The 22532-nt window shown below is 44.2% G+C and overlaps 1 protein-coding gene across 2 annotated transcripts; it reads left to right on the top strand.

Moving 5' to 3' along the window:
* The first annotated feature begins 1127 nt into the window (after positions 1–1127).
* On the top strand, positions 1128–22453 carry OGT (O-linked N-acetylglucosamine (GlcNAc) transferase). 2 transcript variants are annotated; one of them, XM_042480453.1, is made up of 22 exons: positions 1128–1347; positions 8164–8344; positions 9042–9285; positions 10140–10208; positions 13113–13229; positions 13655–13734; positions 14049–14244; positions 14432–14572; positions 15357–15457; positions 15616–15769; positions 15873–15974; positions 16334–16513; positions 16638–16796; positions 16971–17060; positions 17891–18016; positions 18475–18645; positions 18747–18863; positions 19184–19351; positions 19565–19717; positions 19864–20116; positions 20605–20728; positions 21003–22453. In XM_042480453.1, exons 1-22 carry the CDS (start codon positions 1311–1313, stop codon positions 21175–21177), a joined length of 3138 nt encoding a protein of 1045 aa, XP_042336387.1. In that variant the 5' UTR covers positions 1128–1310; the 3' UTR covers positions 21178–22453. The 2 variants fall into 2 exon arrangements, with proteins under 2 accessions (XP_042336387.1, XP_042336388.1); XM_042480454.1 differs by having other exon boundaries at positions 1130–1347; positions 8194–8344.
* Positions 22454–22532: the final 79 nt, after the last annotated feature.

Here is a 22532-nt window from a genome sequence, read left to right as displayed (position 1 = left end):
TTATAAAATGTTTTATATATACACAACATATGTGTGTTTGTGTATATATATATATATATATATATATATATGCACATACGTGTTATATTTTTGTGTGTAAAGGTATATGTATATATGTACATATATGATATATACACACATATACACATACGTGTATATATTTATATAACATGTTTATATATGTGTGTTATGCACATACATATACGCATGTGTCTAGAAACAAAAGTATATTTTATATATTATATATTATGTACAAAGCGCAGGATGAGTCCTTCCTGAATCTTCGTTCGTGAAGCAAAGCCAGAGATTTTATATATAAAAATGTGTGTGTGTGTGTACATATATACTGTATGCATGTATACAGACATAGACATGTATATATTTACATAAAATGTTTATATATATACACACACACATATATATATATAGGTGTTATATTTTTGTGTGTATATAAACAAAAATATATTTTATATATAAAATATGTATACAGTATATATATATGCAAAGCATATTGTGTAGTGCATGTGTATATATTTTATATATAAAATATACTTTTGTTTATATATATATGCACACATATATGTTATATTTTATGTGTTTAAACATTATATATAATATATATATATATATGAAAATATTGTACATATAAAACATACACACACATTTTATTCTATCTCTGTGAGGAGACCATTTTTAGAGCCTCTTGGGCGCCATTTTGGCTGAGTGAAGAGACCCCGCCAGCCACGCCCACTTCCGGCTGTGGAAAGAAATCCTACGCAGCGAAGGGGCGGGGCCTCGCGACTCCTGCCGCAGTCGGATTCCCGCCCTTTTATTTCCCGTCGGCCAGCGGGCAGTTCCGCTGGTGACGCAATCTGTGTATGGGGGGCAGCGAAGAGTCCTAGCGAGAGTCGAGCTCCTTAAGGCGCATGCGCAGAACATTCGCGTGTCGCAGTGACCGGCGGAGGGATACGTTGTGCTTCGTCAATTGTCGTTACTAATTTTGGGCTCGTCGCTCCTGAGAAGGCGAGAGAGAAGCGAGCGCAGGAAAAGGGCGCCCCAGAGTCCTTTCCTGGGAGTGAAGGGCGTTATTCTTCTCTGAGGGGTCGGGACTACTTCGCGACAAGGCGGGGGAGAGGAGAAAGAAGGCCCGGCGCAGGCGCTCCGCCGCTGGGCCCAGTCTCCCTCCGCCGCTCGGCCGCCATTTCGCGAAGCGCCGCCAGAAGCGGAGGAGCCATTCTCTCGCTCGGTCCGCGAGTCAGCCGTCCCCGCGTTGAAGAGGCGCCTCCTTCGCCGCTGCCGCCGCCAGAGCCATGGCGGCCTCTGTGGGGAACGTAGCCGACAGCACAGGTACTCCTCGGCCCAGGCCGCTTTTTCTTTACCGGGAGCACCGGGCCGGACTTGGCCGAGGAACTCCTCTCCTTCTCGGCCTGACGCTTCACGCGAGGCCCAGGCTTCGGCCTTGTCTGCCGGATGAAACCACCCGGGGCCAGAGGAACCACACTGCGGAAATAACCCCCCTTGAGACTGCTTTAACTTATTGTCCTGTGCTTACTTTAACCTGCTTTTATCGCTGTGGGCTTTATAGGTATAAACGAGCATTGGCTTCTCATTGTTTTACCTTGAATCTGCCTCAGGGTTTGGCTTCATTTCATCTTTGGTCACACAGCTAAGTTTACAGCGCTGTAAGCAACTTAATAATGCAATATAATATCATAGCTTATAATATGACATTATATATATAAAATATAATAATATAACAATGTAACCTTAATAATAGCAATACTGTAATAATAATATAAGCTTATTAAACATATATAAACATAATACAATAATATAATAATATAAGCTTATAATATTATATATATATAATATTGCAAGCTTAATAATAGTAATAATAATGTAAGCGTATAATATTACATATATATATATATATTACAATAATGTAAGCTTAATAATAGCAATAATAATGATAATAATGATAATAATAATAATAGACTGCCTTGGTTCACTGTCAGTGAATCCTGGGAATCGTAGCTTTTATTTTGGCACCAGAGAAGTTTCTCTGAGAGTCTTGAATTTTAAGCATTAATTTTATATTTAATGGTTGTCCCACGTATTTTAATACAAATATTGCGTAGGGATGTGGCTTAATATGTGTGTTTTAGGCAACAACCGTGTTTCAACTGAGGAGAGGCGGGTAAGAAACAATAATAATAATAATAATAATAATAATAACTGTTGTTGTTGTTATTTCCCAGGATTCCCTGGCAGGGCAGTGAAAGTGGTCCCAGACTGGGTTATTTCTGCAGTGTGTTTGCAGCCTGATAAAAAGCAGCGTTCCTCATTTCCAGATGGAAATCCTCGTTTGAGGAGGAGGAGAGCCCTGTTTTGGGTCGTTTCCCCCTCCCTCCGAGCGGAAATTCCCAGCAATTGATTTGGGAGCTGGCACTCCTCCTATCGATCCTGTTAATTAAACTGATTATTAATTGGATCACTTTCCCAGCAGAGAAGGAGCCGAGCCTCCTTGATATTGGGGTAACTCCGCCTCTTGGCACCTGGTAGGCAGGGAGATAAAAAACAAAGGCCAGGGGCCGCCCCCCGCCTCCATGGGCGGAGTGACCCCTTGTAAGGGTCCCCTTTTGTAGAAAGGTCTCCTTTTGTTTTCAATGACCCTCTTTGCATTTTATGGGCTATGTATTTGGGCTATTTCCAAGGTTTATATCCCGCTTTTTTCTCCTGCAGCACAATTCAAGAAGAGTTGCAGGATATGAACGCTGGAAATTGGGTGCACCATTGCCTACAAATGGGGCTTCTGGGGCCAGAAGGAGAGACTGAAGCAGACCCTTTCCCTGATGGCAAATACACTCATCCCTCCGCATTGGCTGGGGTCAGGGGCACAGGGCCCTCGTGAATGGGGGGAAACACACATAACAAAAGCACCATGTTTTTGCCTGAGAGGACACCTCTCTAGGAATCTCTAGGCTCTCCGGGGCAACTCTGTGGTCAACATCTGCTGGACATTGACCCTAGAACTGCACTGGAGGAGCCCCAAATGCCTAGTGGAGTGTCCTCTATAGCAATCTCTAGGTCCTCCAGTGCAACCTTTAGTTAAAGTTGACCATAGAGTCACACTGGAGGACCTAGATCTTCCTAGAGGGAACCTATTAATCAAATACACAAGAGCCAAAGCTGCAGATGTGGCGAGACGAGCCTCTCTGCTCCTCCACTGTTTCAGCAGCTTATTTCAGGAGGAAAAGCGAGTGGCCTGTTTTCAGTGTTGTTAAGCCACCAGGAGCCAGGGACAGGCTGCTCCAATGAAAATGACCTGGACATACCCCAGTAGATCCAGATGGGGTTCCTGGCCTTACAGGGTCTGGGATAGGCTTAATTCAGTGGTCTCCAAGCTGTGCCCTTTAAGAGGATTTTGGACTTCAGCTCCTAGAAGCCTCAGCCATGCTGGCCAGTAGTCTGGGATTCTGGGACTTGGAGTCCAAAATCCCTTAAAGAGCATGGTTTGGGGACCAGTGGTCTAACTGCCATTTTTGTCTGCAGACAGAGCACTGCTTTGCAGGCACAAGGCCCAGAGGTCCAGTCCTTAGCATCTTTTTCCCACCAGAAGGACCCTGTGTGTGAACATTATTAAGGGGGCGAAACGGATGATGTGTAGTAGGTTGGCCACAGATTTCTGGTGGTGGCTGAACCCTCCATTCATCCTAATTTGTACTGATAAAGTCAAGAAACGATAAGGGGACCAGCATAGGAGTGTTGTATGGAACAGCTTTGGGCTTTGTTCAGTTGTGGTACTTAATATCTATGTCTATAGCTATATATCATGGCTCTGTATTATGCCAAACCTGTATTTTTTATTCAGTTCAAGGATCTTGGGGGTCTAGTAATACACAGATTGTCTAGTCTGAAGCCTGCCTTCCCCTCTTCTAGAAGCCCTTGCAAATTCAGCCAGAGTCGATCCAGAGCCCTTTTAAAGCTGTTGCAGTGTTTTCAAGGGCACAGTAATAAGAGAAGAAGAAGAAGGAGGGATGCTAGCCTGTATAAAGCCTATAAAAATAGCTAAAGCAATAAGGAACCCTTTCTGTGCTCTTCAGAGGAATGTATTTCAAGCTGTGGTTTGTTCTAGGTGTCCCAGTCCAGAGGTAGAAGTGGCACAGAAGTGGGAACAAAATGGCTCAGGATATATGGCCCAGTTAGAAGTGGAAAGGGGCCGATCTCTTAGGCTTCCTACGTGGGGGGGGGGGGGGGGGGGGGGGGGGGGGGTGGTCAAATCGTTTTGCTTGAGGCCAGATGCCTTTCCAAATTTGAGACTCTGCCCTATAAATGGTCTCTGGGGCACTCAGTGGGGCAAGATCCCTCTCATTGTATGTAACACCTGAAATGAGGATGCATTTAAGAAGACTGTGGTGGAAGGTAAAGGGAGTAGGTCTGAATTATTCCCTTGGGGCAGTGTTTTTCCACTGCTGTGTCCAGGCTGCCATTGAAGGAAGCGGTTGGTATTCTTGCTTTCTCAAGAGGCTGTTTTGGAACAGGAAGGGCTGCATTTAGCCATTGGAAAGATACACGCCTCTTTAAATGCCCTGCTTTGCATCCTTTTCTCAGACCTAAATGGGTTAAGCCACATAAAGGTTTTATAGCAGGGAGAAGTCGCAGGCTGCCTGCCTGCAAATAGTTACAGAGGGCAGCAGCTGTTTGCTAAGGCTGGGAGCGGTGCCTGCCTTGGGCCTCCCAGGCCTCCTGATAGTGTGGAAAGTGGGTCCCTGTGAGCAGGACGTGGGCCTGAGATAAGCAGCCAAAATACGCTTAAGCAGCCTTGCCAACTCATGATAGCCTTGCCTGGGTCTCCTCTTTGATTCACTGCTCCTTTTCTAACACGAATCTAACCTGAATCTACAGAGCTCTCTGGCTGTGCTTGATCAAGACTGTCTATTATTATTACTGAGGCCACGTTGGAACAGCAGTCACTCAGGTCCTGTGCCTTGTAGTATACCTCCCATATACATTAACTTTCTGTCCCAAAGGATCTTGTACCCCTGTGGAATCGCATCACATTATCTTCAAGCAGCAAAAAGGCGAGAGAAAGAAGCACATCTCAGTATACTTAGTTGTGGTCTGAAATACGAATCGTCTTACAATTGGTAATATGCCGGTTGAATCTCCCGTATCCGGAAATCAGAAATATTCCAAAACTCAAGGGTGGCTCAGACAGTGGCACCTTCTTTCTCTGAAGGTCCAATGTGTCATGCACAAAATTATTTCAAATATTATATACAATGTCCTCCAGGCTATGTGTATAAGGCATACATGAAACATACATGCCTTTTTATGTTTAGACCAGGGTCTCATGTCCAAAACAATCTTATTGTGTAGAACATCTCTGGTTCCAGACGTTTTGGAGAAGGGAGACTCAGCCTGTAGTTGTTTGAAATGCCTAGATGATCCTTTTCCTACTCCATCTGCTGCTCCCTGTGCTGGTTTTAAGGGTTAGGGCTTGCACCTCCTCTGTCTAAAAATACAAAAAGATTATAATGAGTGTCTCCAGTCTCTAAAATAGATCCTTGTTCTTTCTGATTTAAAAAGGATTTTGCCCAAAGAGAGAAATTCAATATGGGAGACCTGGGTTCAGTTCCTAACCCTGTTTTCCGCTGGTGAAGTGGGATGGGATTTTCCCACAGCTCTGTTTTCTTAAGGAAGTGTTCCAGGTCTAGAAATGATTTGTCCAATAAAATCAATTACTGGCAACAAATAGATTACAGTTCTATGGAAACAAGGCAGTGGAGAGAGCCTCTTTAAAAATAGGGGCTGGCGTAATTTAAACAAACAGACACTGGCCATATTCCAAACATCTTACATTTGATCTCAGTAAACTTGGACCATTGGAAAATGTTTTGAACCAAAAAGTAAGTTTTCCAATGGTCCATTAAATGTGTCCTGAGCAAGTGACCATTCCAGCTAGTGAGAATAGACAGTTTCAGTGCTGGAGGATCCCCAAAGACACTGGAAAGAGAGAACTGCCTTAAAAACCAAGTAGAAAATAAATGAGCATCCAGTTGATGTTAGTATTCCTTCTCTGCAGTTCCTGCAGTCTCTGGTAGCATAGGTATCACTGGGTTTTTACAATCAGGTGGCATTATGCAGTTGGAATGGAATTGCTTTTTTTAAAGAAACCCTCTCCGAAAGTTCATGTGTCAACTTGATCCATGGAGCTTGTTTGCTAAACTTACAACAGACCACTAGCATGAAAGGAAAGTTACAGAGAAGAAGTAGTTGCACAAGCCTGGTGGACAGCCGGGCGATGGACCTTTCCTTTGCCCCTTCCTCCTCTTGCGAAGCCACCCGCAGGCTGCCATTTCTCATCAGTATCACTGGGTTCTTTGTGGAAACTATGTGCTGAAGTAATTGGGAACAGATCACTTCTGTGGAGTGGATCTTTCCGCAGCCAATACTCTGCAAGTCTCCTCTCTAAAGGAAAGCTAACAACTAAAACCCTTTCCAGTATCTCTTTCTAAATATATATATACATTTTTAGCAAATACACTTTGTGCTGCCTGGAAAAGAATATGCCCTTTTCTGCTTACAGCAGCAGATGTGCCCCTTCTCCCTGGAGAGTGACAGTTATACCATAAAATCTGTTCTTCTGCCAGCTTTGCTTGGCCATCAGCATATAAATAATGGGTTGGATCATCTCATATATATATAAATGATAAAGATCCTCCCAGTTTGTCCCTTCTTGGGAAAGAAGAGCAGCGGATCTTTGCTCACAATGCAAATACGCACGGCTGGTGGAGTTTAAGCAGCATTCTCCACTTCTCCAATTTTTCATTAGCCATTGTTTTTGATGTTGCTCCAAGGCAGCCTTCCCGCCATTGGTGATGATGGCTTGGGCTGAAGGGAGTGGTAGTCCAGAGCATCTGGAGGGCAACAGGTTTGGAGGAGCTACTCAGAGCAGCTCAAGAGAAGCACGTCTGCCTCCCTTACTGCTTATAGTAGCCTCACAAACAACCCTATGAGAGGTTGGTTAGGCCCAAGTTCAGCTGGTGTGCTTCCTGGCTGAGTAGACCTTTGAGCCATAATTCCTTGTGTTTGACTGGTTATGCTCTTAACCATTATTATGCCATGCTGACTCTGCAGTCTCTTCTCTGCAATTAATCTCTTTCAATTAACAGTTCTGTTTTGTGAGAGTAACACTGCTTTCCCTCCAGCTTTGGTTCTCTGCTCTTCTCCTCCTTCTGCAAGCAAGGTGCCTCCTGTCTGTCTGTCTGTGTCCCTCCCAATGCAGCTGCCTTTCCTCTAACCTCACTTTTCTTTGGGTTGTTAGTCCTTCGTGGCGTTGCAGGTAGACAGGAGGCTTGGCTAAGGGGCTGTCATACTACATAGATGGGTCCTGTTGAATGAAGCCTCACATCTGGAGGAAAACTACGTAGCCTATGGACGACAAGTGATTGGGGCAGGGGCTTGGCAATGGGTCGGGGTGAGTAGATCAGTTGGTGAGGCTTTCTTTGGTAATGTTGGGCAGGAGGAGGCTGGCTTCATGCTGCAATGAGGTATTGCCATAGGAAGAAGCTGCATGACTTGAGCTGCTGCTTCTACTAAAGTAATTGCTTGAAAAGATCTAGAAGGGACTCTGTTTGTGTGCTGTGTGTAACTTTTATCTGACACGTCCCTTCTTTTCCTCGTGTTTTTAGTTCTCTTGCATTGTTTTCACTAATTTCAGGGGAAAAACATGTTGTGGCTCTGTTTACTTCTGGTTTGTGAAATAAGCCAAGCCTTGTGCTGTGTTACATTCTTTGGGAAACAGATATAAGTTAAGATGGTGGCAGCTATGGAAATTCCCCAGATAGATTTGCAGGTGCTGTTTTTCAAGTGTTCAAGCCATAGGAAAATTTGAGTTGCATGTGAAGAAGAATGGGGAGAGGGAGCATTTCAAGCTTTTTAGAGCCTAGATAATCATTAAGCTGGACAGCCTCTGCAAGGAATGTTGATATTTTCATGGTCAAGGTTTCTGTGTTTGTGTTTAGCCACCCAATACCCCTGGGGTTTTTACATTATGTCAAACATTTCATCTTTTAATTTGTACACCATTGTTTGTCAGTTTTTTGTTCCCATTTTCTAACTTTTTGTTTTCCCCCCCTAAATGTTTTGGTGACTCTTCAGAACCAACGAAACGTATGCTTTCCTTCCAAGGGCTAGCGGAGTTGGCTCACCGGGAGTATCAAGCGGGAGACTTTGAAGCAGCTGAAAGGCACTGCATGCAGCTTTGGCGACAAGAGCCCGACAACACCGGTGTGCTTTTGTTGCTCTCATCCATTCACTTCCAGTGTCGCAGGCTGGACAGGTAGGCTGGGGCTTTTGGGCCTCCTGCAAAGAGTTTTGCTCCAGAGAGAGGAATTGCTGGGCCAGGGTATAAGAATTTGTAGTGTTGTGATTCAGGCACATTCTTGACTGATGTACATATAATTTCTGCTTTCTTCCCCTTGTTAGGAAGCTCAGGAATATAATCCACAGCCATAGAAGCTTGGCTTTATGGGTCAGATTATTGTCCTTGTGCAGCTGTGGTTTTAATAACTGCATATTTCTGAAATGGTCCACGTGTTCCTTACATTTAGTTGAATAAGGATTTTTTTTAAAAAATGTAGCATAAATGGAAAACCTCATCACATTTTCATCATGCATTCATGTTGTTTTTATATTATTCCAGAACATACTACAGATACAGTGAAAAATGTTGATGACCCTTCCTTTTAGCTGCTTATCTTATGTTGATTCATGAATAATTGCTTGTGCTGTAGATGTTTTATGTTTGCCCATTCCTATAACAAGTGAACAGAATGGAGACTGAAATGCATCGTGTCTACTTGGCAAATGGTAGTTCACCTAATAGTAGTGTGTCTGTTTAGATTTTAAACTCTTTGTTGCCCTAAATTCTATTTTGAGGGCTTCTGGCAAGCGAATGAGATGATACTGCTTTAATGATGTTGTAGAAAGTGAAGCTTCAGATGACCCTACATCTTTTTCTTTTCTTTCCCCCCAAGATCTGCTCACTTCAGTACTTTGGCAATCAAGCAGAATCCGCTGCTGGCAGAAGCCTACTCCAATCTGGGGAACGTGTACAAGGAACGTGGACAACTGCAGGAAGCAATTGAACATTATCGGCATGCCTTGCGCCTCAAGCCAGACTTCATTGATGGATACATTAATCTTGCTGCTGCTTTAGTAGCTGCAGGTGATATGGAAGGGGCAGTGCAGGCATATGTTTCCGCCCTGCAGTACAATCCTGTAAGTTGAATGCTTCTTGGAGATGGCACATTTCTTTGGGAAGTCTTAAGTAAAAGAGTGTTTGAACCTGGGAATTTCCAGAACTGTACACGGAGATTTGGCAGCCTTGTCGTCGATTCTAGCAAATTTACTTTTTAAAGTAATCTTCCTTGATCACTGCAGGCGGCAATTATTCTGAAGTTAAGAGCATCTTGGTACCCCTATGTCTAAAGGTTAGGGCTGATCTGCCCAGGATTCTACCCTGTTTAGTTGATCTGGTTTTGATTGTGCAAATGCACCCTGGAGTTTGGAAGGTTATTTTTAAAATGTGTACAGATCGGTAGAGTCACTCTTATTCTGTGCCTGCCAGGGGTAGATTACTTCCAAGGGTTGTGATGCCTCACTGAACTTCCTGGAACCTGTTTGGGGCCAAACTACCAATAAATATCCCACTGAAAACAAAATTCAGTAGCCAGTTTGCAAATCTAGTTTGCAAATCTAGTTGCCACTGTGATTCAGCACCTACTGCAGTGTGTCTTTGTGATGCAGGATGGTCCTGGAGTGTCATTTTCTGCCTCCATCTATAGGTGGTTCTAGATGTCAGTCATGATAAGCAGTCATTTAACGGTCACATATACCATATAGGAAAATGTTGTGAAGGCTGTATGTAGAGCTTACGTTGTCCCTCTAGAGCTTACTGTATTAAATTTACAAGGGCATGCTGTTTAGCTAGTGGCTCCATTGCTGCCAGTGATTAAAATGGCAAAAACTATACTAAAAGCCCTGATGCTAAAAACCTGTGCAATTTCTGTGTTTCTTTTTGAAATCACTATTGGCTCTGCTGGGAATAATGACAACCTGAATTTGGTTTTCAGGACTTGTACTGTGTGCGTAGTGACCTGGGGAATCTGCTCAAAGCCCTGGGTCGCTTGGAAGAGGCCAAGGTAGGTTTTCTGTAGAATGAGTTTTAAACCTCAGTCTTTTGAAAATGTGAACGCTTGCACCAAGTCTTCAGTTCTCCACTGACCTGCAAGAGTCCCAAGAAATGGCTGAAAGCTGAAGGCCCTGAGTTGCCCCAGAGTAGTTGCAGGGCAAGATATGGCATGCCCATGTTAACACTTGACTTAAGACAAGAAATTGAACACTGAGTCTTGCTGCAGAACCTAGACTTTCCCGTATTGTGAAGTGACTGGCAGGGGCAACACCATTCTCTGATCTGGAAATAAGCATTCCTTCCAAACTGAGGCTTGCCTGCTGATGCCAGGCCCGAGACTTAGTCCGTGACTCCTGTGCGAAGCAGGTGCTCTTCTAAAGTCCTTTGTGGCTTGTAAGTGGAGAAGAACCTTATCAAATGTTACCCTGTGAATATGGCATTTTAAAAAAAAGATCATCTTATTCTTTAACCTTTCCCCTTATCTTTACAGTGGAAGAAAGGCTAACAAACAGTCATAGTTGCAGTTTGGTTCCTTAAAATGACCCTTTTTGCCCAAATGGTCAAGTGACGCAGCTGGTTTGTTTGAAAAAATGAACTGATCAAAGAAAAACTTGCCACAGTGAGTGGAAAGGTGGCTTCTAGCAGTCTGGTTTCCAGCCAAGAATTTGAACACCGGGACGGGTTGTAAAAATCTTGGCGTACATAAAACTTGGGGTTCCCCAAAAAAACAAAACCCTGAAATGGTCTTGTTACAAGCCACCTTACGCATCCGCGCAGCAGGGGTGAGGAGTGTGGAGGAGCCAGAAGGACCTCCGAGTCCTTCGCTTCAAGCCCCACGCGCATGCTACCATGTGGAGTGTATCAACAGTGTAGCTGTCTGGCTGGCTGCTGCCCCGGTGGGGGAGGACGAAGGCGGCTGCATTATGGGGCACTGGAAGCTGGCCTTCAGAGCACAAATTGGCTATGAAGCTGCCCTGGGCAGCGTGGTCCCTGAGTGGAAGCCCTCTAAATGGTTGCTGGTGGCTTTGAAATGTCTTTTTGGAAAGACCTGTGTTGCGCAGCTTGTCGGGTGGACAGCTAACATGGATTGCACTTCACTGCAGCTTTTAGTGTGACTGGTATAGGCCAAGACGCTGCGCCTGCCTTAGGTTGCTGACTTCTTTATTTCAGAGCTCTGGAGTTTGAAAGTGTTATTCTGTTCCTAAACAGAGGAAAAGAAGTAAATATATCTCTTTATACTTGGAATAAACTGCAATGTATTTCTTTGGCTATCAGTGCATTTGTAAGATCAAACCAGCAAAAGATTTGCAATTTGAAGTGAAAATTTAATGTTTGCGGCCGTTTCAGAGCCTTTCTCCCAACAGTCCTGCTGTTTGCAGTAGCCCTGATTAACCCTTTCCCTTCTGCATGTTTCCCGTGTTACAGACCAACTGCCCTCAACCCCATGTGTTAGACATATCCAGAGATTTTCAATTGCTTTGTTGAACTTTTTACTAATGATCTTGTTTTATTTTCTCTCTTGTTTTTGGTTTTTCACCATTGATATTGTATTTAGAAGGTTTCAGGTGGGTGAAACCTCCTTTTCCATGCGTAAGGTGCCTCGCTGAAGGGAGCTCGAGGCCTGGATCTAGGGCAGACACACTCCTCCTCCTCCTCCTCCTCTTCCAGCAAGGAACGCACCGAAAACTCACATGAGAAATATGGTAACGGGTTTGTAACTGCCACAGCAAAACCATTTGCCTCCATGCCTGAATCTTCTGTCTTGTGGCTTCAGAAAGCAGCTTAAGTATTTTAAGTACAAGCAAGTAATGTTAGAGAATTATTTTTTAATAGTTCTAGCCACAGTTCTTTCAAAGAAATAAAGTAAAAGTAAAAGTAAAGATATTAAAGAAATAATTGGAAATACTTTATAGTTAAAAGCTTCTAACTCTTCTTGGTTGTTCATTTTTTTCCTTTTTTCTTCTTTGTTTGGATTGCAGCGTTCTGCTCTTCTGATGATGCGCTGTGATCCTGCAGTAGCGCAAAGGCTGCGCGGCGGACATGCGCATTGCGTGCGATTGAGCCCTAGTGAATGGTTGGCTAGATGATTCATCTCTAACTGGCTGGCCCCCTAAGCTCTGTGCTGTAGGATTTTTGCTTATAATTGGCTTTTGTTGCTTTCAGATTTGACACACAAATTACAACACTCCAGTTCCCACCGGGGCCTGTCTGGTAGATTAATCCATCTGGCTGGCCGTTCACCGTCTCCAGGGGCGTCCAGCGGAACGCAGCAGTTTGCAGCGACAGCGCAGCAGCGTGCTGTTAGGGTGCGCTGGCGACTTCTTGCGCATGCATTACAGGGACCTGGACCTTCGTGCAAACCTGTTATTTGAGGTTTCAGGGGGCTGAAGGAATAATGTTAAGGTGTGGGAGGCAGGGTCCTGGATAGAAACTATGGTTGGTCTGGGATCTTTGTTATCTAAAGCACCATTTACATACAATGTACGCAGAACATCTGGTATGTTCAGAAGCGGACCGAAGGTCGTCTTAGTAGCTGCTGGATTGCCACTCAAACTATGGCATAAGTCTTGTTTCCTGTGTGAAGCATGTCATGGATCAGCAAGAAGGCAGTTTTCCTTGGACTTCTGATTGAGAGGGGGAGTTAGTTCCTGAATTTTCTTAAGGGAATAAATACCCCAAGAAGTGTTGCTTTTGTAAGAATCAGCGTAACTGACAATGGTGGATTTGCACTTGGGTTTTGGTTTGCGCCGGCGCAGGATCAGCCAGCTGTTTACAGCATATTAGTTTTGGCGCAAGCAAGCCTATACTGCAGGATCACTTTTGACTGGTTAGAGAAGGCATGCTAACAAAGGTTTCTCTCACTTCTCTTTTGTGCAAATACTCCCTTCCCCACCTTATCTCTAACCCTTCCAAGGCCTGTTACTTGAAGGCAATTGAGACACAACCCAATTTTGCCGTAGCGTGGAGTAACCTTGGCTGTGTGTTCAATGCTCAAGGAGAAATCTGGCTTGCCATTCATCACTTTGAAAAGGTAACTGTTCCTATTACACGTGGGGCATGTGTGGGGAAGATAAACTTGTGTCATATTAATGTTTTATCTGCACAGACATTGCTTGTGTACCTGAGTGAATGAGGATTAAAAAAGGTGGGCTCATGTTAGTCAATACTTAGATTTTATCAGTTGAGAGTTGAAAAGGAAGGAGATTTCTTGATCAGTCTTTAAAGAGACGGCACACGCTTGGTATGTTTGTAATTTGATCTTAGCTCTAGGGATAAGGTGAGAGGATATATCTTAACTTCTTTATATGCACTATTTGATACTCTTACTATTTTCCCATATGATTGTTGTTTCTTGCATAGCCAGTGGGAGGTTATATGTAAAAACTGGCACAGTTAAATATGAGATACCCAATAAAATAGTAATTGAAATCACTGTTTTGTCTTGAACGTTCCCAGGCGGTGACTCTTGACCCAAACTTTCTGGATGCTTACATTAATTTGGGAAATGTCTTGAAGGAAGCGCGCATATTTGATAGGTAAGCGCATGCTATTTTCTTCCTGTCTGGGAATTTGCTGATATTATACAGAAGTACTTGTAGGATCATATGCTGATTTTCTTTAAATTGCATGCTTACTCAGAAGTAAATGTGACTTGTGCTAACTGAGGATTGACCCCAAGTATAGAGATTCTCTCCCTTTGGCAATCCTGTTAATTATCAGAGTATTGATTATTCTGTTCAAGCGATAGTGTCCAAATGTAATTATTTTTTCAGAGGCCAGTTAAATGCACTTCTGTTTCCTGTTGTTCCACCTAAAAGGGTAAACTGAATGGTAAAATGTCTCATTTCAGAGCGGTTGCGGCCTATCTACGGGCCCTGAGCCTGAGTCCAAACCATGCAGTTGTGCATGGCAACCTGGCCTGTGTATATTATGAGCAAGGGCTGATTGACCTGGCAATCGATACCTACAAGCGAGCGATTGAGCTGCAGCCGCACTTCCCTGACGCTTACTGCAACCTGGCCAATGCCCTCAAGGAGAAAGGCAGTGTAAGAAACCAGCCCTGTTTCTGTATTCCTTCAATTTGTGCTTTTTAAGAGGCTTTGCTGAATAAATTGGTTTGAGACGTAGTGAACTAGATGCTGGCAACAGGAATCAGTGCCGTTATAATGCAGCCTTTTCAGTACAGGTGATTTTTCTTACTCATATTAGTGTAAACTGTGCTTTGTGTTAAAGGTTGCTGAAGCAGAGGAGTGCTACAACACAGCTCTTCGTCTTTGTCCCACACACGCGGATTCCCTCAACAATCTTGCAAACATCAAGCGGGAACAAGGAAACATTGAGGAGGCTGTTCGACTCTACCGTAAAGCTCTTGAGGTATGCTTGTGCGTGGTTGTCTCTGGGAGTTAGAGATGTATGCTTTGGGCTAAATAGGTTTGGGGTTGTTTTTTAAAAACAGGTAATTAAGATATCATTTGAAACCTAACATTGTAATTAAAATTAATACATATTTTGAAAAACAGACATGCTTTTGATGCATACACAACCGGGAAAAAGAGAGCTTCTGATCATTGTGTTATGTCCCTGTTGAAATCTGCTGATTTACGGAAAAACCCATCCTCTGTATCTGATCCAGGAACTAGGGAAACTACAAGAAATTAAAAGAGAGTAGAAGTGGGAGGGAAGGCTTTATGTGTGAGTACAGTGGTACCCCGGGTTACGAAATTAATTCGTTCCGCGGTTAATTTCGTAAGCCGAAATACCTTCGTAAGCCGAATTCCCATAGGCGCTAATGGAAAAATAGCTCTCTGCTGCCCTCCGGTGGCGGAAAATAGCGCCGCGGTTTTTTCGTAACCCGAAGAAACCTTCGTAAGCCGAAGCAATAAATCCCTATGGGATTTTTTCGTATCCCGAAAAATTCGTAACCCGGCGCATTCGTATCCCGGGGTACCACTGTAAGTCCTTTTCTGTTGGCAGAGCAAGAGGTTGGATTTTGCTGTAGTCCAGAAGGTTTCTACTGCATACTGAATTTATGGAAGGGTTTCTTTCAGTGCGTAGCTGTTAAAAAGCAAAAGGATAGAGGACGATTTGCCTTCTGTGCAGTATAACTCTTTGCAATGAGGTATCCCTGGGGAAATTAAGCATGGCTTGTTTTCTACAGGTTTTCCCAGAGTTTGCAGCTGCCCATTCCAATTTAGCAAGTGTTTTGCAGCAGCAAGGGAAGCTGCAGGAGGCACTCATGCATTATAAGGAGGCTATCAGGTAAGATTTTAAACAGTTACTTAAAAACTGCTGTTAATTAAAGCAGTTCAGAAAGTGGATAGAAAGAGGGGTGTTAGCTTTAGATGCTTGGGCTGTGCAGATGATTATTCTGTTGTTGATAATTTCTTTGCTTCCCTCCACCAATTTCTTTAATTCAGAATCAGCCCCACGTTTGCTGATGCTTATTCCAACATGGGAAACACGTTAAAGGAGATGCAGGACGTTCAGGGAGCTTTACAGTGTTACACTCGGGCCATCCAGATAAACCCTGCATTTGCTGATGCCCACAGTAACCTTGCTTCCATCCATAAGGTATGTTTGAAGTCAGCTTACAGTATGTTCTTTGTGGGACTCCTGACATGGTGGATGAGGTGGCAGACAGGTTGCCTTTACTTAGGTATTCATTCTTTTCCAGGATTCAGGGAACATACCAGAGGCCATTGCTTCCTATCGCACTGCCCTGAAACTGAAACCAGACTTCCCTGATGCCTATTGCAACTTAGCTCACTGCTTGCAGGTGAGGAGGAGGGCTTTCGCTGGTTTTAAGGGGTTAACCACTTAATGAAAGTACCCAGACTGTGGATGTCCAGATTCATCCTTCAAGGCCCACTTATCAGGAACACAAGATAGGTAATTAAGTTAGCTGCTCCAGGCTGTCGTAATCCTCCTCTAGGGAGGCCAGAATGCATTCTGCATTCTGTTTTTAAATTGTAAACCACCTTGAGTCCCAATTTTGGGGAAAAGATGGGACAATGAGAATAATAATAATAATAATAAGAAAGGAAACTTGAGCATGCCCCTCTGGGAGGTAAGTGCTCTAAAATACTCAAAATTCTCTCCAGCTTCAAGAACAGTACTTGCTTTTCTCCTTTTCAGATAGTTTGTGATTGGACCGATTATGATGAAAGGATGAAGAAGCTGGTCAGTATAGTTGCTGATCAGCTGGAGAAGAACAGACTTCCCTCTGTCCATCCTCATCACAGCATGTTGTATCCCTTATCCCATGGTTTCCGAAAGGCCATTGCTGAGAGACATGGAAACCTGTGCTTGGACAAGGTAAGCCAAGAAACTTGGTAGCGTAAGGACCAGTAAGAGAGCTTTTAGGCCAGTGCTCGGCTTTTGCTGCCCGGAGAGCCCTTGTTCTTATGGGTGAAACAAGTTAACTGGTTTTCCTTGTCAGATCAATGTGCTTCACAAGCCACCTTACGAACATCCCAAGGAATTGAAGGCCAGTGAAGGACGACTCCGTGTGGGCTATGTGAGCTCTGACTTCGGGAATCACCCTACCTCCCATCTTATGCAGTCAATCCCAGGCATGCACAACACCGACAAATTTGAGGTAAGATGCGTCAGAATGATATATGTGGCAACTACCCCTTGCTTAATCTTAATTTTAAACTCCATGGGAGGGAAACACCCCCACCCCACCCGCTTTACTGTGAGCTCATAAATACTTGCCTTTTCTCCCAAATTCCTGGGGCTCCCTTAAAGGTATTCTGTGGTTTTTTCCTAGGTGTTCTGTTATGCCCTTAGCCCTGATGATGGCACAAACTTCCGGGTGAAGGTGATGGCTGAAGCAAAACACTTTGTTGATTTATCTCAGGTACGTGCTCTTTTTCCTACAAATCCTTTGTCCTTTTCTAAGAGGAGAGTAGGTATTAAACTATACAGTTGTTGGTCTGAGCTCTGAGTGTAGCACATTAAGTAGGAAGCCCTGAAAATCTGCTGACAAGATTATTAATGCTGCATTCTTATGAGCGGGTTCACATGCCACTTGTAGGTGCTTTTCTTTTGTGTTAGTAGACTTAGTAGATTCTTCTAGATGAGAGATCTCCTAACTCTCCTTTTTAAAAAGTATGCAGTCCTGCCTGATGTTAAGCTTTCCTAGGGGCCAGTTAACTGTTCTAGAAGAAAAACCGCCCCAGTCTTTGTTTGCCGCTTGTGTGTAACCTGCCCCTGTGAGTGAAAATGACTGTGAAGTAATTTACAAATATGGGAGGGGGGCAGGAACCCCTTTGGCCTTGCTGTATGACTGACTGTGGATTATTTTGGGCTTGATCTGGAAATTTGTGAGATTAACACAGAATTCAGTGTTGCGTTTCCTGGTAGTAGAGGCCTGTCTCCTTGGCTTCTAAGAAGTACTACACTCAGTGGAGTGGCTCTTGTGGTAGGGAGTTGGTTCACATTTTTAACTCAGATGTGTGTGCACATGCGCTTGTGTGCTGAGCTGCAAGGTCTTAGCAAAATCTGGTGCTTTTCTGCAATGCTGTATTGTCAAGAAAATAAGCAAACTGAAGGCAAATTTTGCTCTCATGCCTCAGTTCCTGCCCGGGAGATAAGATGATGAGACAGATGATAGGATTCGGGCTGGACTTCCTTCCATTTGGCTGTTGAAAGCTTCCTCAGTGTTGCCTTCTAACTCCTGTGCCTTAGGTCCCATGTAACGGAAAGGCTGCTGACCGCATCCACCAGGATGGCATCCACATCCTTATCAACATGAATGGCTATACCAAAGGAGCCCGTAATGAGCTGTTTGCCCTTAGACCGGCCCCAATACAGGTAAAAACAATAACCGTATCACGCACATCACTATGGGTAAGCATAATGTTAGGGAATAAAGCTTCTGGTGTTTGTTAATAAAGCTGATGGCACCAACATGAAAGGTTTGTTCACCTGTGAAGTAAAATACTCACCTCTGCCATGAATGTGTTTTTTACACCTTTCAGTTCCCTATTGGCCCTAACACATTGTAGTGTTAAAAGGGATTACCTGTTATTTATTAAGATCTCCTCTTGGAGCAGTAAAACAAAACGAAGCCTGAATTTCAGAAGGTTGACAACCATGTGGGAAAAAAATCCCTGCTTACTGTTGCTTCTTTCGCTCTCTTGTTGTGGTCCTAGCTAGTGAAGAACCACTGAATCAGATTTACCTATATGTTGGCTCAGTGGGTCCCTTCTAGTTGGGAATCCAATTCTGGAAAACATCCTTACCTGAATGCTTCTTTGCTCGACTTCCAGGCAATGTGGCTGGGCTATCCTGGGACCAGTGGGGCATTATTCATGGATTACATCATCACAGACAAAGAAACTTCCCCAGTCGAAGTCGCTGAACAGTACTCTGAAAAACTCGCTTACATGCCAAATACGTTCTTTATTGGAGATCATGCTAACATGTTCCCGCACCTGAAGGTACTTGGTGGGCTGAGATGTCAAAGCATGAACAAATTCCCTGCATTGCATTCCTTTCCTTGTTTTCAATTGCATTCTCAAATGTCTTTTTTATCTTTTAGAAAAAAGCAGTCATTGACTTCAAATCCAATGGGCATATTTATGACAACAGAATTGTTTTAAATGGCATTGAGCTGAAGGCATTCCTTGACAGTCTGCCTGATGTTAAAATAGTTAAGGTGAGACAGTTTCAAGTGCTATAAAGTGCAGGATAAATGGGAAGCCTCTCATTGCCTTTTGTCTTTTGCAAAAAGGATGCACTTTTGTTGGGTGGAGAGGCATAAAAGTGATCCTCAGAGCTGCTGGAAGAGTACTCTGGAGATCAGTTGATTCCACATCCTGGCTGGATGCTTGAGGGTGAACCTCACAGCAGAAAAGAGGGGCAGTGATGTGTCTTGCTGTGGGTTTGAAAACATCTGCTTTGATTCCATGGAGAAAAGCAGAATATAAATAAATTATTATTATTATTAAATTATTATTATCTTCATCTTGCTTCCAGATGAAATGCCCTGATGGGGGAGATAACGCTGACAGCAATGCTGGTCTCAGCATGCCTGTCATTCCTATGAATACAATTGCGGAGGCTGTGATTGACATGATAAATCGTGGACAGATCCAGATCACGATCAATGGATTCAACATTAGCAATGGACTAGCAACCACACAGGTGAGATGAGTGGGCCATGAACTGGAGAGACTTCAGAACAGGCTGTGGCACAGGGGGGTCCAACCTCAGGAGAAAGCCATTTTACAACCCTAGAAATGTTGAGCTCCTGTTAACAAAGTTCTTGAGCTGTGGCGTTCTGCTTGAAAAGTGACTTGAGGTGGCATCACATTGTTTCCAGTAAGCCTGAACATTTTAAACTCCCCTTGTCTTTAGATCAACAACAAAGCAGCAACTGGGGAGGAGGTTCCGCGCACCATCATTGTCACCACTCGCTCCCAGTACGGACTGCCAGAGGATTCGGTCGTGTATTGCAATTTCAATCAGCTTTATAAGATCGACCCTGCCACTCTACAGATGTGGGCCAATGTGAGTAGCTCTGCTTTGAGCCAAATATTCTCATGTTTAAAGTTCTCCTTCCAGAAGCTTGGGCGATACAGGACTCCCATGGTTCTGCTTTACATACTTGATAGGAATACCCATAAGCTGATTCTGATACTCTGATTTGCTTATAGATCTTGAAGCGTGTCCCAAACAGTGTCCTGTGGCTCCTGCGTTTCCCAGCTGTGGGAGAACCAAACATCCAGCAGTATGCACAGAACATGGGCCTCCCCCAGAACCGCATCATCTTCTCCCCAGTTGCCCCCAAAGAGGAACATGTGAGGAGGGGCCAGTTGGCTGATGTGTGTCTGGACACTCCCCTTTGTAATGGCCACACCACAGGGATGGATGTCCTCTGGGCTGGTACACCAATGGTGACCATGCCAGGTAAAGTCATGGCTGGATTTTGAAAGCTAGTGCTGTGGTGTGTTGTGGCAGTGATTGCCACAGAGGGTGTCATATAAGTGTGGACCATTTTCACAAGCTGCAAACTAGATGGTAATGACAATGGGAAAAGCCCTTTCTGGTAAATCGGGTGGGGCAACCTTTTTGTACCTATGGGGCACATTGTGTTCCAGTTGTGGGAGAGCCAAAATCAAAAGACAACCCCTAATTGATGAACATACGCATATTAATTTCTTGCCAGTAATGGAGCATTAGGAGAAAGAATTCAGCTTTTTCTAATAATGGGAGAGGGGTGAGCCCAGGAGGATGAAATTTGGCTGCAGGGTCAGTTTAGCGTTCCCTGCGTGTTTTGTAACCCTTGGGCAGCCAGGTCTGCCAGTTCAGTTCTTTGCGTCCTCTACCAAAGAAACGAGGAAGGGATTGCTTGAGTCCTGAGCTCCATGTGTGACTGACCTTTTCTCTGCTTCCAGGAGAGACTCTTGCTTCACGTGTTGCTGCCTCCCAGCTTACTTGCCTCGGCTGCCCTGAGCTTATTGCAAAAAGCAGGCAGGAATATGAAGACATTGCAGTAAAACTGGGGACTGATCTAGAATAGTAAGTGGAATGTTTCTCGGGACTTGGGGGTGGAGTGGAGAAGAGGTGAATCAAAACGTGGTAGAAACATTAAAGCAGCCTTCCAGGTGTGTGAAAAGCAAACTCGTAAAGGGCAGAGCATGGCGATTATGCGCCGAGATGCATGGCTGTGGCCATGAGTGTGGGAGATGGGTAGAATTGTGTCACTTAATGGAGTCTGGGAAGTCCTGGCACAAGGGTTGTGTTCCAGGCTAATAAACTACGAATGGTTTAATAAGTGCCCGTATTCCCACAGCCTGAAGAAGATCCGTGGCAAGGTCTGGAAGCAGAGGATATCTAGCCCCCTGTTCAACACAAAGCAGTACACAATGGAATTGGAGCGGCTGTATCTTCAGATGTGGGATCACTTTGCGGCAGGCAACAAACCAGACCACATCATTAAGGCCATAGAGAGTGGTGAATCGGCCTAAAGCCCAGAACCGCACAAGGAGCATTTCAGGGAAGCATCCCCAGAGCAGAGGTGGTTGGGGAGCCCTGGACTCCATCTCTGCCTCCTGGCCTGCCTGGTACTTTGTAGCCGATGTGGTCTCTATGGTAGTCATCAAAGAACACAGCTGGACTCGTCTCCTGCATGTTGGAGCAATGAGGAACTTGGCGTCCTACAAAGGATTTGCACTTGAGCGGCGTGGTTCTGCCGCTTGTCCTCCAGGACCCGCTTTGCTGGGGGAAAGTGTGGGGAAATGGCCAAGCAATTGTGATTTCATGGATTGATGATTCAGTTTTCCTGTGAGTTAGATTTTTTCGCTTCCTACGTGGATTTGGAGCTTTTTCAAAAAATAACTTGGTTTTCAGGTGTCCTTCTGTTGGCGCATAGTGTGGGTCTTCTCTGGCAAAGATTTCCTGCGGTGCATGTTGCTCCTCCTCCCCACTTTTCTGAGCAGCTCTACAGAGCGAAAGGCATCTCTGCCGGCGAAGCTGCTTCTTACGGGTTTTATAAACCACTTTGAGCCGACATCAGCTTCGTCGACGTTTCGACTCCTCTCTCGGGGGCTTTTCTGTGCTGTGTTGGTTTAGATGAGGATTTTTATTTTTATTTTTTTGGGGGAAAAGCTTCCTCTTTCAGTTTAACTTCAAGATGGCACACCTTTTCCGCAGAAAAAAGTAAATTCACAGTTTAAAGTGTAAAGTCTCCCCATCTCCCTGCAGTTTGTGGAGAAAACACAACCTAGTGCCAAATGCATATCGTTCAGGAATGATGTCAATTATGTATGGAGATGCTGGCCTAGCCACTGTGGCAAAGACTTTAAAGGTTAATGATAATAATAATCATAATTGATAATAATAAAGCTTTGGTTTGCCCAGGTTGGCCTATTGGACATGCTTCACCGTCCCTCCTCCTTGTCAAAGCGGTTATGTGCTGGGCTGCTGGCCTCTTGGCATGCCTTTCTTTAAAGGCTTCCTTTTTAAAACGCAGCTCTTCTGTTCACTTCAGCAAAGTCCCAGGTAAGTATGGATTTTCTTTTCAGTGACTGTCTCCAGTGTGTGAAATGAGCATATTTTTATTTTTTAGAAACTGCATCTAGAGGTTGAAAGGGCCCCTGTTTGTTTTGACATAGCCCCAATTTAAATGACCTTACTGCCCTACAGCGGTTGGAGGGCGCAAGGTCTTTTGGGTAGGAAATGGAGCATTTAAGTAACGATTAAGCAGAGAGAGACTGTTTTCCAGGCCTCTTAAACGGCCGTATTTGTTAAAAACAAAGTGGTTGTTATTGTGGTTGGTTTTGCTGCACCTGGATGCTTGGTAGGTACATTGCTAGAGAACACG

This window comes from Sceloporus undulatus, chromosome 7, assembly GCF_019175285.1.
Source record: "Sceloporus undulatus isolate JIND9_A2432 ecotype Alabama chromosome 7, SceUnd_v1.1, whole genome shotgun sequence".
In the NCBI taxonomy this organism is placed as follows: Eukaryota; Metazoa; Chordata; class Lepidosauria; order Squamata; family Phrynosomatidae; genus Sceloporus; species Sceloporus undulatus.
Note: the sequence above shows the minus strand (reverse complement) of the source record. Positions and strands in the feature narration are given on the sequence as shown.